Raw genomic sequence first — 12135 nt, forward strand, 5'->3', positions numbered from 1 at the left:
AAGACATTCCTGCTGCTGAAAATCCAAACCATTGAGCTAAGGGCTGTCTTCAGATTCACCCCCGTATTTATCTGTCTAGTTATGGATTAAACACCTGGGAACCAAGCACGGACAGGGACTAGCTTACTCTGGCTGATAGCTCACTCTCCAGCACCTGGCCAGGAAGATGTATTCCATAAGCATCTATTAAACGCACACAGTAAGGCAGCAGTGGTTTGGGGAGCCAGTTCAGACTCTGGCCGTTCTGCTGGCTTCTCCCTGTAGAACCAGCTTCTCGGAGCCTCGGGCCAGAGACCGTATTTTCTGCTTGTTGGCCACTCACTCCCTTCCCCTACATAGAGCCTTAATATATCCATTAATGGGCCTGGCTCTGTGCCAGGAAAGCATATACATGGACACTGAAGTTTGATTTTCGTAGAATTTTCACATACCATAAAATACTCTTTTTTTCCCCCCCAGCCATTCATAAATGTACAACCGTGGTTAGCTATTAGCCAAGCCAAAGCTGCTGCGGTCACATAATGTGTGATTCCATTGATATGAAATGTCCAGAACAGGCAAATCCACAGAAACAGAAAACAGACTGGTAGTTGCCAGGGGGTGGGAGTGGGGACAGCTAACATGGGGTTTTGTTCCGGGGTGGTGGAAATGTTCCAGAACTAAGTAGAGGAGATGGTTGCACAACACTGTGAATGTTCTAAATGCTCCTGAATTGTTCACTTTAAAAGAATTTTAGGGCCACCTGGGCAGCTCGGTTGGTTAAGCTTCTGCCTTCGGCTCAGGTCATGATCCTGGAGTCCTGGGATCGAGTTCTGCATTGAGCTCCTTGCTCCGTGGGGAGCCTGCTTCTCCTGCTCCTGCTTGTACTCTCTCTGACAAATAAATTAATAAAATCTTTTAAAAAATTAATTTTGGGGGCACCTAGGAGGTACAGTCTGCTGAGCACCCAACTCTTGATTTCAGCTCAGGTCGCAATCTGAGGGTCATGAGATCGAGCCCCGTGTTGGGCTCTGTGCTCAGTGCAGAGTCTGCTTCAGATTCTCTCTCCCTCTCCCTCTGCCCCTCTTGCTCATGCTCTCTCTTATCTCTCCCTCAAATAAATAAAAATCTTTTTTTTAAAGTTAATTTTATATTAAGTGAATTTCACCTCAATAAAAAATTATATACACAAATATACATGCATATAATTAACATTAGAATATACACAAAATATAAAGAATAACACTATTGACATTCTGATATATTTTTTTAAAGATTTTATTTATTTATCAGAGAGAGAGAGGGGGAGAGAGCGAGCACAGGCAGACAGAATGGCAGGCAGAGGCAGAGGAAGAAGCAGGCTCCCTGCCAAGCAAGAAGCCCGATGTGGGACTCGATCCCAGGACGCCGGGATCATGACCTGAGCCGAAGGCAGCTGCTTAACTAACTGAGCCACCCAGGCGTCCCGATTCTGATATATTTTTTAAAAAGCCACGAGCCAGGGTATGCCAGCCCTTGATTGAAGCCCCTAAACACAGCTACCAGAATGGGAAGGCCTCTTCTAGGAAAAGTCCTTTCTATGTGGTGTCTCTTATCTTCATCAACATGTGATGAGGCATTCTCGTGTCCCTTTGATGGATGAGGCACTAAGGCTCAAAGAGAGAAAGCTGCTTATTCAAGGTCACCGAGTTGCAGGTGCCAGAGACAGGATCTGACCTAAGGTTCTGGCTGAGCCCCCCTCTTCCATCCACTGCTCACCATGCTAAACAGATATGCTTGAAGATTAAACAAGGACACATATGCAGTTCTTCAATGTACAGCTTGGCATACAGTAGGTGCTTAATAAGTGTTGCTCCCTCCTCCTCTCCTGTCCTCTGTATCAACGAGACTAAGACCATCATGGCCTGGCTGGTGAGGAGATGACGGAGGATTCTCCTGGGAATCCATCAGTCACCAACCAAATGAAACTTTGGCACCTTCCCCCACATATCACTACTTAATTGTTTGTAAGCAACAAGAGTCCCAGAGATGGAGAGGCAAATGGGAAAGTGCCCTTTCTCTTGGGGCTTCGGGCCTCTGAGCACAGCAGCAGCGCGGTGGTGACCCATGATAAGAAACCCAGTCGCAAAGGGTGTCCTTGTCCATATGACTTCCCATCCCCAAGAAATGCCGAGCTGCCAAACCTCTTTGCAACATGGGGAGCTGAGTCTGGCAACACACTGCAGAAAGCTTGCGCAAACCTAGGCAGAAACACCCTAATCACCCCAGCTGGGAGTCATTGTCCAGTTGCTGCTGTCATGCAAATACAATTCCTCTAGAGCATTCATAACTTGTCTTGGAAGCTCAGCTGTATTTTGGGTGACGTGTTTTCTGTAGAATTCCTAAGTGCTTGCTCTCGGGAGTTGGGCCAAGTGCACACAATAGCTATTTGGGGCAGAACAGCTGGTAAAGGGAGAGGCAGTCTAGACTCTTGAAGAAAAGTAGCAAGAAGTGAAGGATACTAGAAATGGTCAGGACCGAGTTAAAGGAGATTGTAAGCTCTCTGTGGGCAGAAAGGGGCTGTGTACTTCTTTAGCTTTCTCTCCGTGTCCAGCAGAGCATGGAGAGGGAGCTCAATATTTATGAGGTGCTGAGACTAAAAACTTCTGATTTGTGAGCATCTTGAGCCCTTAAACATAGATGGCAGGAGATGGTAAATGCAAAGTAGCATATGCACCATTCCTCCAAGCCTCTCACAGTAACAGACATCACCAATCACAGACAGACATCACCAATCAATCACAGCACTGCTTCCGAGCGCTGAGCCTGGAAACAATCTCAGAATCCATGCCAGCACAGTGCTCAAAACAGTATCAATGGATTGGAGGGCAATGATCTGCCCACCCCACCCCTGTCTTTGACAATTAATGCTGACTTATTAGGAGAGGATGGGAGGCCTTGGGAACAACATGAGAGTGAAGGCAACACCATCAAGAGGCATAAAGTTCCCCACTATGAAGCAGACAGCAAGGCACAGACACAGAGCCAGACCCTACCCTTTTGGAACTTACCAGTGACACCTGAGTTCGAGAAGGGTGCTCATTTGCTTGTCTTTCAGCATTACGGGGCCACTCACTGATCACGTATCTTTTTTTTTTTTTAAGATTTTATTTATCTATTTGACAGAGAGCACAAGTAGGCAGAGAGGCAGGCAGAGAGGGAAAGGGGGAAGCAGGCTCCCCGCCAAGCAGAGAGCCCGACGTGGGGCTCGAAACCAGGACCCTGGAATCATGACCCGAGCCGAAGGCAGAGGCTTTAACCCACTGAGCCACCCAGGCGCCCCTGATCTGTAGACACACCTCATTCTCCCCAACTTAGCAAGTGAAGGGACAGGCTGCTCAGAGGCTGTGAAGTTCAGCCGAGGGTATGTCCCCGAGTTGGGAAGAGGCCGCCCTGGGGACCTGACTTTTTCTCCCAAGGCATTGTCACCCGAGATGCCACTGGGACCCACTCCCATCGAAATGTGTGGCCTAGATAGCAGAATGAGAGCGGCCATGCTCTGAGCCTTCCTCCCAAGTACCAGGTCCCTCCCTCAGCCTGGGATCCCCCCATCTGGCTCGCTCACTCATGTTCATAATCAGGCAGCCGATGTTCTTGACATGTGCCATCTCCTGTCTCCCGATGACACTGAGGGCACGGAGAGGTCCAATGACATGTCCAAGGTCACACAGGTAAAGGGGCAACTGAAGTCCACGTTCTTCCCAATCGTTGGTGGTTCCGGGGGCTGGCTCTGTTCACCAGGTGCCGTGCCGAAGTGTCTCACACTGCCCTGGGAGGTCCTCGGTGGGTGGCCGGCATCCCCGCGTCATGTTTGTTTCAACACCGGGTCCACAGCTGGGCCTGGGAGACACAGAGATGAATCGAGGGAGGCCCCTGCCTTTGGGGGGCTCCCTGTCTGGAGAGGAAGCCAGGGAGAGAACAGATGGTCACCATGATGTGTGAGCTTCCTGGGGCCTCCGCAAGAAAAAAAAAGGCACAAACTGGGTGGTTTAACAACAGACATGTATTCTCTCACAGTCCTGGGGGCCAGAAGTCTGAAATTAGGGTGTCGACAGGGAGGGTTCATCCTTCTGATGAAGCTCTGAGGCAGAATCAGTCCCAGGAGAGACTTCCAGGGGTGCCTTGGCTTGGGGCTACATTACTGTGAGTTCTGCCCCTCATCTTCCCCTAGACATCTTCTCTGTGCTTGTGACTCCGCGTCCGTTCTAAGGACACCAATCATTGGGTTCGGGGCCCATCCTAACTCAAAATGATCTCACCTCAAGACCCTTAATTACACCTGCAAAGACCCTCTTTCCAAATCAGGTCCCAGTCACAGGCACCCGGGGTTAGGAGGTGGGCATATGTGTTGGGACACATTCGACTCATTGGCTGTGGCGACAAGGAAGGTCCCAGAAACCTGGGTGATGGAGAAGCAACTGTGGAGAGTCCTGCAGGAGTGGCAAGCCCCCCACAGAAGTTCCTCCAAGGAGCTATGGGAGAGAAATCAGCTCATTTCCTTGCTCACCCACCTGCTAGATACTGACTGAGTGTCCATCACATGCTGGGCCAGGCCCCTGGCTCCTGCCTTCCCCGCAGGTCATGCACTGCTTGTGGGCGTGACAGGAAAAAAAAGGAAAAAAAAAAAAGGAACCCATGGATAAAAGAATGACCAACAGTGAAAAGTGCCGCAGAACAAGCCCTAAAAAGCAGGGTCAGAGAAGGGAACTATGCAGAATAGAGCGGCCTGGTGTTGGGTCAGCGGAGCCTGGAAGACAGGGTCAGGCTGAAATGCACAGACGAGCTCTCTGGCCTTTCCGACAAATGGTCCTGGGACCACTGGGGATCCACAGGCCAAAAAAAAAAAAAAAAAAAAAAAAAGAAGAAAGTAAATTTTGTTTTTAACTCAAGATGGATCATCCAGTGAAGTATAAAGGCAAAACCTATAAAACTTCTAGATGATAAACATGAGGCAAATCAGGATGACTGTGGGCTTGGCGATTTTTTACATAAAAGACCCAAGCACAATCCTAAAAGGAAAATATGATACACTGGCCTCCCTTGAAATAAAAAACTTGTGCTCTCCAAAAGGCACCGTTAGAGATTCAAAACCCAAGCCGCAGACTAGGAGAAAATCTTTGCGAATCGCCTGTCTGGTAAAGGATGGGTGTCCGACATAAACGAATAATGCTTAAAAGTCTGTAAGAAAACAAACAACCCAGTTAAAATCTGGGCCAAAGGACTGAACTGACCTCTCAATGACAAAGATATACAGCTGGCAAATGAGCGAATGAAAAGGGGCTCCACATCAGACGTCATCCAGAGACTGCAAATTAAAAACATCAATGAGATACCACCACACAGCTATTAGAATGGCTAAAATACAAACAAAAACACAAACCAAAAAAATGGCAACACAAAATGCTGGCGAGGATATGGAGCAATGGGAACTCTCGTCCATTCACTGCTGGTGGGCACACAAATGGTAGTATTACTCTGGAGGACAGCTTGGTGGTCTTTTTACAAAGTGAAACACACTGCTAGCCTGCGATCCACCAATTGTGTCCCTAGATATACGCAATTAATCTGAAAACGTGTCCATGAAGCCATATTCAGTGTATATCCGATCTGGCAACTATATTGCCCAAAACTGGAAGCAACCAAGATGTCCTTCAACAGACGAACGGGTGAACAGTGGTCCATCCATCCATACCATGGGATATTATTCAGCAACAAAAAAGAAATGAGTACTCAAGCCATCAAAAGACATGGGTGAATCTTAAAATGCCCATTGCTAAGTGAAAGACACCAACTAAAAGAAACTAACTACAGTATGAGCAACAACTGGAGAGATTCTGGAAAAAGACAAAAAACTATGGTACCTAACCAGGGGTTAGGGAGGAGGGAGGGAAGGAGAGGTAGGGACCAGGGGGCTTTTAGGGCAGCAAAACTACTCCATATGATAGTATAAAAGTGGATACATGACGTGCATTTGTCAAAACCCATACAAGGTACAACATCAAGAGTGGGGACACCGGTGTCAACCGTGACTTCAGTTAGTAACAATGCATCAATACTGGCTCCTGGAGTATTAACAAATGTATCACATACTGCCAGGAGAAACGGCATGTGTGGGGGACATGGGGACTCTGTATACTTCCTACTCATGTTTTCTGTAAACCTAATAGAACCCTAAAAAATTAAGTTCACTAGTTAAGGGGGTGACAAGAGAAGACGAGCCAGAGCCAAGCAAGTGGGAAGTGAGGGAAAGACTTACTTGGTAGAGGACACAGCAAGTACAAAGGCCTGGCGGGATGCACGGGCTTGGTCCCTTCCGGGACCTGCAAGGAATCCAAGAAAGGAGGAAGAATGCACTGGAAGGAGCCGCAGGGGCTGTCCAAGGCGGAGAGGAGGACCAGAGAATCATATGCCTGGGGACTGTCATCTTTGCCTCATTATCCTATGGGGAAACAGAGGCTCAGGTGAAAGTAGTGAGAAAAGTATACAGGTGGCTCATTTAACCAAAAGCTGTAGAGGGCTCACGGGATGTCACCAGCACTTACATATACACATGCACACACGCACGTACAGAACCACTGTGGGGTAAGCTACCATATCATCTGTTTTACAGATGAAGAAGCAAGCCCAGAGAGGCAAAACCACTTGCCCAAGGTCACACAGCCAGCAGTCTGTGGCTGAGGCTGACTCTCCGTTGTTGCGGTGGCAGCCGCAAGAGGCACGTCTGAATTCCAGCTGAAGTTTCCCAAAGCCCAGGGAAGCTGTAGGGAGGATCCCTGCCCCCTCCAGCACCACCGGATCCCCGGCGCCTGAAAATGGGGCTCATCAGTGCGTTTGCTGAACCCATAGTTGGATGATTCATGGTGAGGTGATGCGCCTCTGAGGTGCCTTCCAGCTGGGAGGGTCCAGCATTGTGGACCCCAACGGGGCCCCTTGATGCCTGTGTGGTGCCAAGGCCACCTCCATGCAGTGGTCCTGGGCTGTGGTAGTCCAGCTGCTGTCCGTGGCAAAGCCTTCCTGGCCCCAGAGAAGGTGTCCCGGTCAAGAGCTTCCTGAACCCATCAACATCTGGCCACGGGACAGAGGAAGACCCTGGATGCCTCCAGGTCCAGAACACAGACTCTGGAGTCGAGACCAAAGCTGGAAACCGGCTCTGGGTTACACCATGAGATGCTCTCCCTCTAGGACTCATGTGGCTCCCCTTTTCTCCAGGTCTTGACTCATAATAGCACTGGGTGAGGTGAAGTTGAACTTTTCACCATCCCCTCTCTCCCCGCTCACTCACTTGCCTCCTAGTCCCCTCCGCGCTGTATCTTGCACCCCCTGCTTTATGTTTCCAAAAGGTTCATCTCCCCAATATACTTGTTTATTTTATACCCCCTAGGGGAAGCCCCCAAGAGCAGGCAGATTTGTCTGGCTCTTGGTCCTGTGCTCTCCCGGCCTACACGGGGCCAGCACACAGTAACAATGGTAGTGACAGTCCTTTGCTGGCAAGGCTGTGCCGCGAGCAACCCAGGTGGTATATTCAACATGCCCACCGGACAAGCTTGTTCCCTGTCCCCCGGCGCCACCCCCTGCTCCCGCCCAGCGCTGGGTCTGTCTTGGAGGAGAGACTGTCACCCTTGTCTTCAGCTTCTACACTTAAGCAAGTCAGTTAAGGACGGCAAGCCTCTCCCAGAGCCCCTTGAGCCTCAGTTTCCCTGGAGGGCTTCCTTAAGAGAGCCCTGGTCTCAAGGACTTAACATTTGTTAAGGGCATCGCACAAGGTTTTTTACATAGCGATGGGCATAACAGTGGGTCAGGCTTAGCTTAACGGGCCCCCGGAAAACGAGAGTTTTGATGACATGAGATGAAATGAGAGAAAATGAAAGTTTCCCCACCCATTATGAATCCTGGGGACCCCAATCCCCCCTGCATCAGGGTTCCCGGGAACCCCACCCATCATCTAGGATTCTAGAAACCCCTTTGAAACTATGGGGCAATCTCGCCCATCACCAGGGATTCTGGGAACCCCTCTGAGGCGTTGGGGACCATTCTCCCCATACATCAGGGATCCCTGGAGGCCAGGGGACCCAGTGCTCCACTCAGAGTCCCGGGTCCCCGGATGCCGCCTCCGCTCCAGGTCCTCGAGCAGGCGGGAGCCCATGGGGCGCCCCGGGGATCCCTGGGTGTCACGGTGCTGTTGTGGAGCGCGTGTTGACGCGTCGCCGGGGAGACAGGCGGGGGCGGGCCCAGGAGGGGGGCGCGGCCTGGCCGTGCGCAGGGGGCCGGCCAGGCTGCGCAGAGCCCTGGCGGCCGCAGTGGCCACGGCCGCCGCCGCCCGCCGGCTTATATACCGCGGCTAAATTTAGGCTGCGCCCGGAGCTCGTCCCCATCCGGGACGCGTTTCCGCCGCCGCCGCTTTGGCCCGGCCCCCCGCGCGCGCCGCGCCTATAAGGCTTGGGCGGGCCCGGCCGCGGGCCGCAGAGCGTCCCCGCCCGCCCGCCCGAACCCCGACCAGCCCGGCTCCGGGCAGCCACTCACCGGTGTCCCGAACCCGCGTCGGCCCCAGGTCCCAGCCATGGCGCTGAGCGAACCCATCCTGCCGTCCTTCTCCACTTTCGCCAGTCCGTGCCGCGAGCGTGGCCTGCAGGAGGTGAGGGCGGCAGGGGCATCGGGGGCGGCCAGGACCGCGGGCGGCTGGGGCGGCTGGCTCAGGGTAGTAAAAATGTGGGCTTCGGGGTAGTAGAACGCAGGCGGCGGGGACTGCGGGCTCTGTGTTGTAAAACGGGCTCAGTGTAAAAAAAAGCCCCGGGAACTGTGGGCTCAGGGTAATAGAACGCAGGCGGCGGGCGGCGATCGCTGAGACCTGCCCCGCGCTCACGCCCGCGCCCTATCGCTCTGTCACCCGCAGCGCTGGCCGCGCGCAGAGCCCGAGGCAGGCGGCACAGACGACGACCTCAACAGCGTGCTGGATTTCATCCTGTCCATGGGGCTGGACGGCCTTGGCGCTGAGGCTGCCCCTGAGCCGCCGCCGCCCCCGCCGCCCCCGCCGCCTGCGTTCTACTATCCCGAGCCCAGCGCACCGCCGCCCTACAGCGCCCCTGCGGGCGGCCTGGTGTCCGAGCTGCTGCGGCCCGAGCTGGACGTGCCGCCGGGGCCCGCGCTGCACGGCCGCTTCCTGCTGGCGCCACCCGGCCGCCTGGTGAAGGCCGAGCCCCCCGAGGCGGACGGCGGCGGAGGCTACGGCTGCGCGCCCGGCCTGGCCCGCGGGCCGCGGGGCCTCAAGCGCGAGGGCGCCCCGGGCCCCGCCGCTGCGTGCATGAGAGGCCCCGGGGGCCGCCCCCCGCCGCCGCCCGACACGCCGCCGCTCAGCCCCGACGGCCCCGCGCGCCTGCCTGCGTCCGGTCCGCGCGGCCCCTTCCCGCCGCCCTTCGGCGGCCCCGGCTTCGGAGCGCCCGGGCCCGGTATGCACTACGCGCCTCCCGCGCCCGCCGCCTTCGGTCTCTTCGACGACGCGGCCGCAGCCGCCGCCGCTGCAGCTCTGGGCTTGGCGCCACCCGCCGCCCGAGGTCTCCTCACGCCTCCCGCGTCACCTCTGGAGCTGCTCGAAGCCAAGCCCAAGCGCGGCCGCCGCTCCTGGCCGCGCAAGCGCACCGCCACGCACACCTGCAGCTACGCGGGCTGCGGCAAGACCTACACCAAGAGCTCACACCTCAAGGCGCACTTGCGCACGCACACAGGTGGGCGGTGAACGCCGGCTGGGGGGCGGTGGCTAGGGGCTAGCGACCGGGGGCGCGCGCTTAGGAACCCCCCTCGAGGGCGTGGCCAAGAAGATTGGGAGGGGGTCGCAAGCTTAGGACTCCACTGGCGCCGTGGCTCTAGCGGTTGGGGAGGGATTGCGCACTTAGGAACCTTCGGGGGACCCTGTATCAGAATGTTAGGGAAGGGACACACGCTTTGGACCCTCCTGGGAGCGTGGCTCAGGGCTTTGGGCAGAGGGTGCGCGCGGCTAGGAAACCTAGGGGGGCGCTGGGTCTCAGAACGCTGGAGAGAGGACGCAAGCTTAGGACTCCTCCGGGGGCGTGGCTTGCAGAGCTGGGGAGTGGAGAGTATACACTTTGGGCGCCCTGGGAGACGAGAATCAGGGGGTTCGAGAGCTAGGGTCGTGTGCCTGGGATCCCTAGAGGTCCAAAACATAGGTCCCCCCACAGCTTTGGGCGCTGGTTAGGGATAGGCTGCGCGCGCCCCAGTAGTCACCGTCGCAGGGAGCGTGTGCGTACCGGGGCCACAGGCGAGTACCTGGGAAGCAAACTGAGGCCCGCTCTCGCCCCCTCCCTGCAGGCGAGAAGCCCTACCACTGCAACTGGGACGGCTGCGGCTGGAAGTTCGCGCGCTCCGACGAACTGACGCGCCACTACCGCAAGCACACAGGCCACCGACCCTTCCAGTGCCACCTGTGCGACCGTGCCTTCTCGCGCTCCGACCACCTGGCGCTGCACATGAAGCGGCACATGTAGCCTGAACGACCCCACCACCACCACCCGCGCGCGGCCGTGGCGGGTCCCATGCGCCGGGCGCGGCCCCCTCCAAACTGTGACTGGTATTTATTGGGCCCAGAGGACCGGGCTGGGCACGGCGTGGCCATTGAGGAGGCTCCCCCAGCCCCACGACGACGACGACGGCCCAGCCCCCATCAGAGACTGAAGACCCGGTGGGAGAAGACCACGATCCTCCTTGACGAGTTTTGTTTTCAAAATGGTGCAATAATTAAGTGTCGTCTTCCCCACCCCCACCCCCACCGGGTCTACACTAGAGGATCGAGGCTTGATGCCTTGTGAGAAATACAGCCTTAATTTGTACTGTCTTCGACATTTTTTATAATATTGTACATAATGACTGTGACAGATATTGTATTACTGTAAAATAGGAAGACAGGTGGGCATTTTGGCTCCCTGGTTCATTTTTATAAGACTTTTGTTGGTTTTTTTTTTTTTTTTTAATTAAAAAAAAGTTTTGCATCTTTTGAAAAATCACAGCCCTGGTCTGACTGCTTGGAAGCTGGGGTGTAGGGCGGGTGTGGGGGGGAAGGGGCAGCTTTGATGGGGGAGGGCAGCCTGGCAGAGGTGGGGTGAAGTGTGGCCTTCCCCAGCCAGCACCCAGCTGCCAGGAACCTGTGGCTTTTTCTATAAATTTAAACACTACATTTTAAGACTGAGGGAGAGTTATTTTAAGGTTGTTCCCTGAGCCATAAATTGCCTCTTTTTCCCCTGAGCTGGGGAAAGTGTTGGTGCCACTGACGTGGCCTCCTCTGGGCTGAAAAAGAAAAAAAAAAAAAAAAAAAAGCCTACCTCTTTCTGGAAGTTTCTGAGGTTTTAGCCAAAGTTCTGGAGTGTGCAGGCTTCCACCCACTCCTCACACAAACATCTTTTTTCTTCTTTCTTCTTCTTCTTCTTCTTTTTTTTTGAAAGGGGTAAAATAATGAGTTTCTGAACTGCTTTTGCCTTTTACTAGTCTTGCCTTTGAGCAGGATTTTTTAAGGGATGAGCTCCCCATCCTGTTAGAAAAAAATGAAATTTTATTTGAGGGCTATGTATGGCTCTTTTCCAGATGAGGAAACAGGCCCAGAGAGGTAGCTGTGGAGAGTGGTGGCACTGGGAAGCCAGCCAGGTCTGTCTGCCTCCCAAGGGTCCTTGGACCCCGGTAGAAGGGATCAGGGGCTTTCTGCAGTAACCCATGTGCTACTTGCGCTGGAGAAATGTGAGACCCTCTCCTGCAGGTGCCCTGGTGTGAGGGAATCCCATCAGAGCCTCCGCCTTGGTGGTGGGAGGTGGCCACTGCAGAAATCCACCTCCAAAAGGAGGAGACCCCTGCCCTGCACCCCAGGTGGCCCTGTCACGCAATGAGGTGCCTCTCTCCCTGGCAGGTTCCCCCTCCTCTTCCCCCTTTTCGGGGCCCTGGGTGGGTAACCATGACTACCAACAATTGCACAAGTTGTTTCCAGAAAGTGAAAATAGCTTGTAAGCAGCGCCTATTTTAAAACACTCTTGCCCCATTGCGACAGAGGCTGGGATTTCCTCCCTCCCTCCATCCTTCCTCCCTCCCCCCGCCCCCAACCCAAGGCAGTCCTGGAAACAGCTG

General features: G+C 54.4%; 1 protein-coding gene and 1 long non-coding RNA gene across 2 annotated transcripts; one reads left to right on the forward strand and one right to left on the reverse strand.

The window, feature by feature from the left end:
• Positions 1-2916: 2916 nt before the first annotated feature.
• LOC131823698 (uncharacterized) lies at positions 2917-8403 on the reverse strand. Its single transcript, XR_009350645.1, has 3 exons — positions 6275-8403; positions 5250-5323; positions 2917-3858 (listed from the first exon to the last, which is right to left on the reverse strand). It is a non-coding gene; the product is annotated as an uncharacterized LOC131823698 (long non-coding RNA).
• Positions 8404-8464: 61 nt separating this feature from the next.
• On the forward strand, positions 8465-11030 carry KLF2 (KLF transcription factor 2). The gene is made up of 3 exons (XM_059160351.1): positions 8465-8650; positions 8909-9737; positions 10339-11030. The coding sequence occupies exons 1-3, from the start codon at positions 8576-8578 to the stop codon at positions 10512-10514; spliced, it is 1080 nt and encodes a 359-aa protein (XP_059016334.1). The 5' UTR covers positions 8465-8575; the 3' UTR covers positions 10515-11030.
• The last annotated feature ends 1105 nt before the right edge of the window (positions 11031-12135 follow it).

Source organism: Mustela lutreola, chromosome 2, assembly GCF_030435805.1.
Source record: "Mustela lutreola isolate mMusLut2 chromosome 2, mMusLut2.pri, whole genome shotgun sequence".
Lineage (NCBI taxonomy): Eukaryota > Metazoa > Chordata > Mammalia > Carnivora > Mustelidae > Mustela > Mustela lutreola.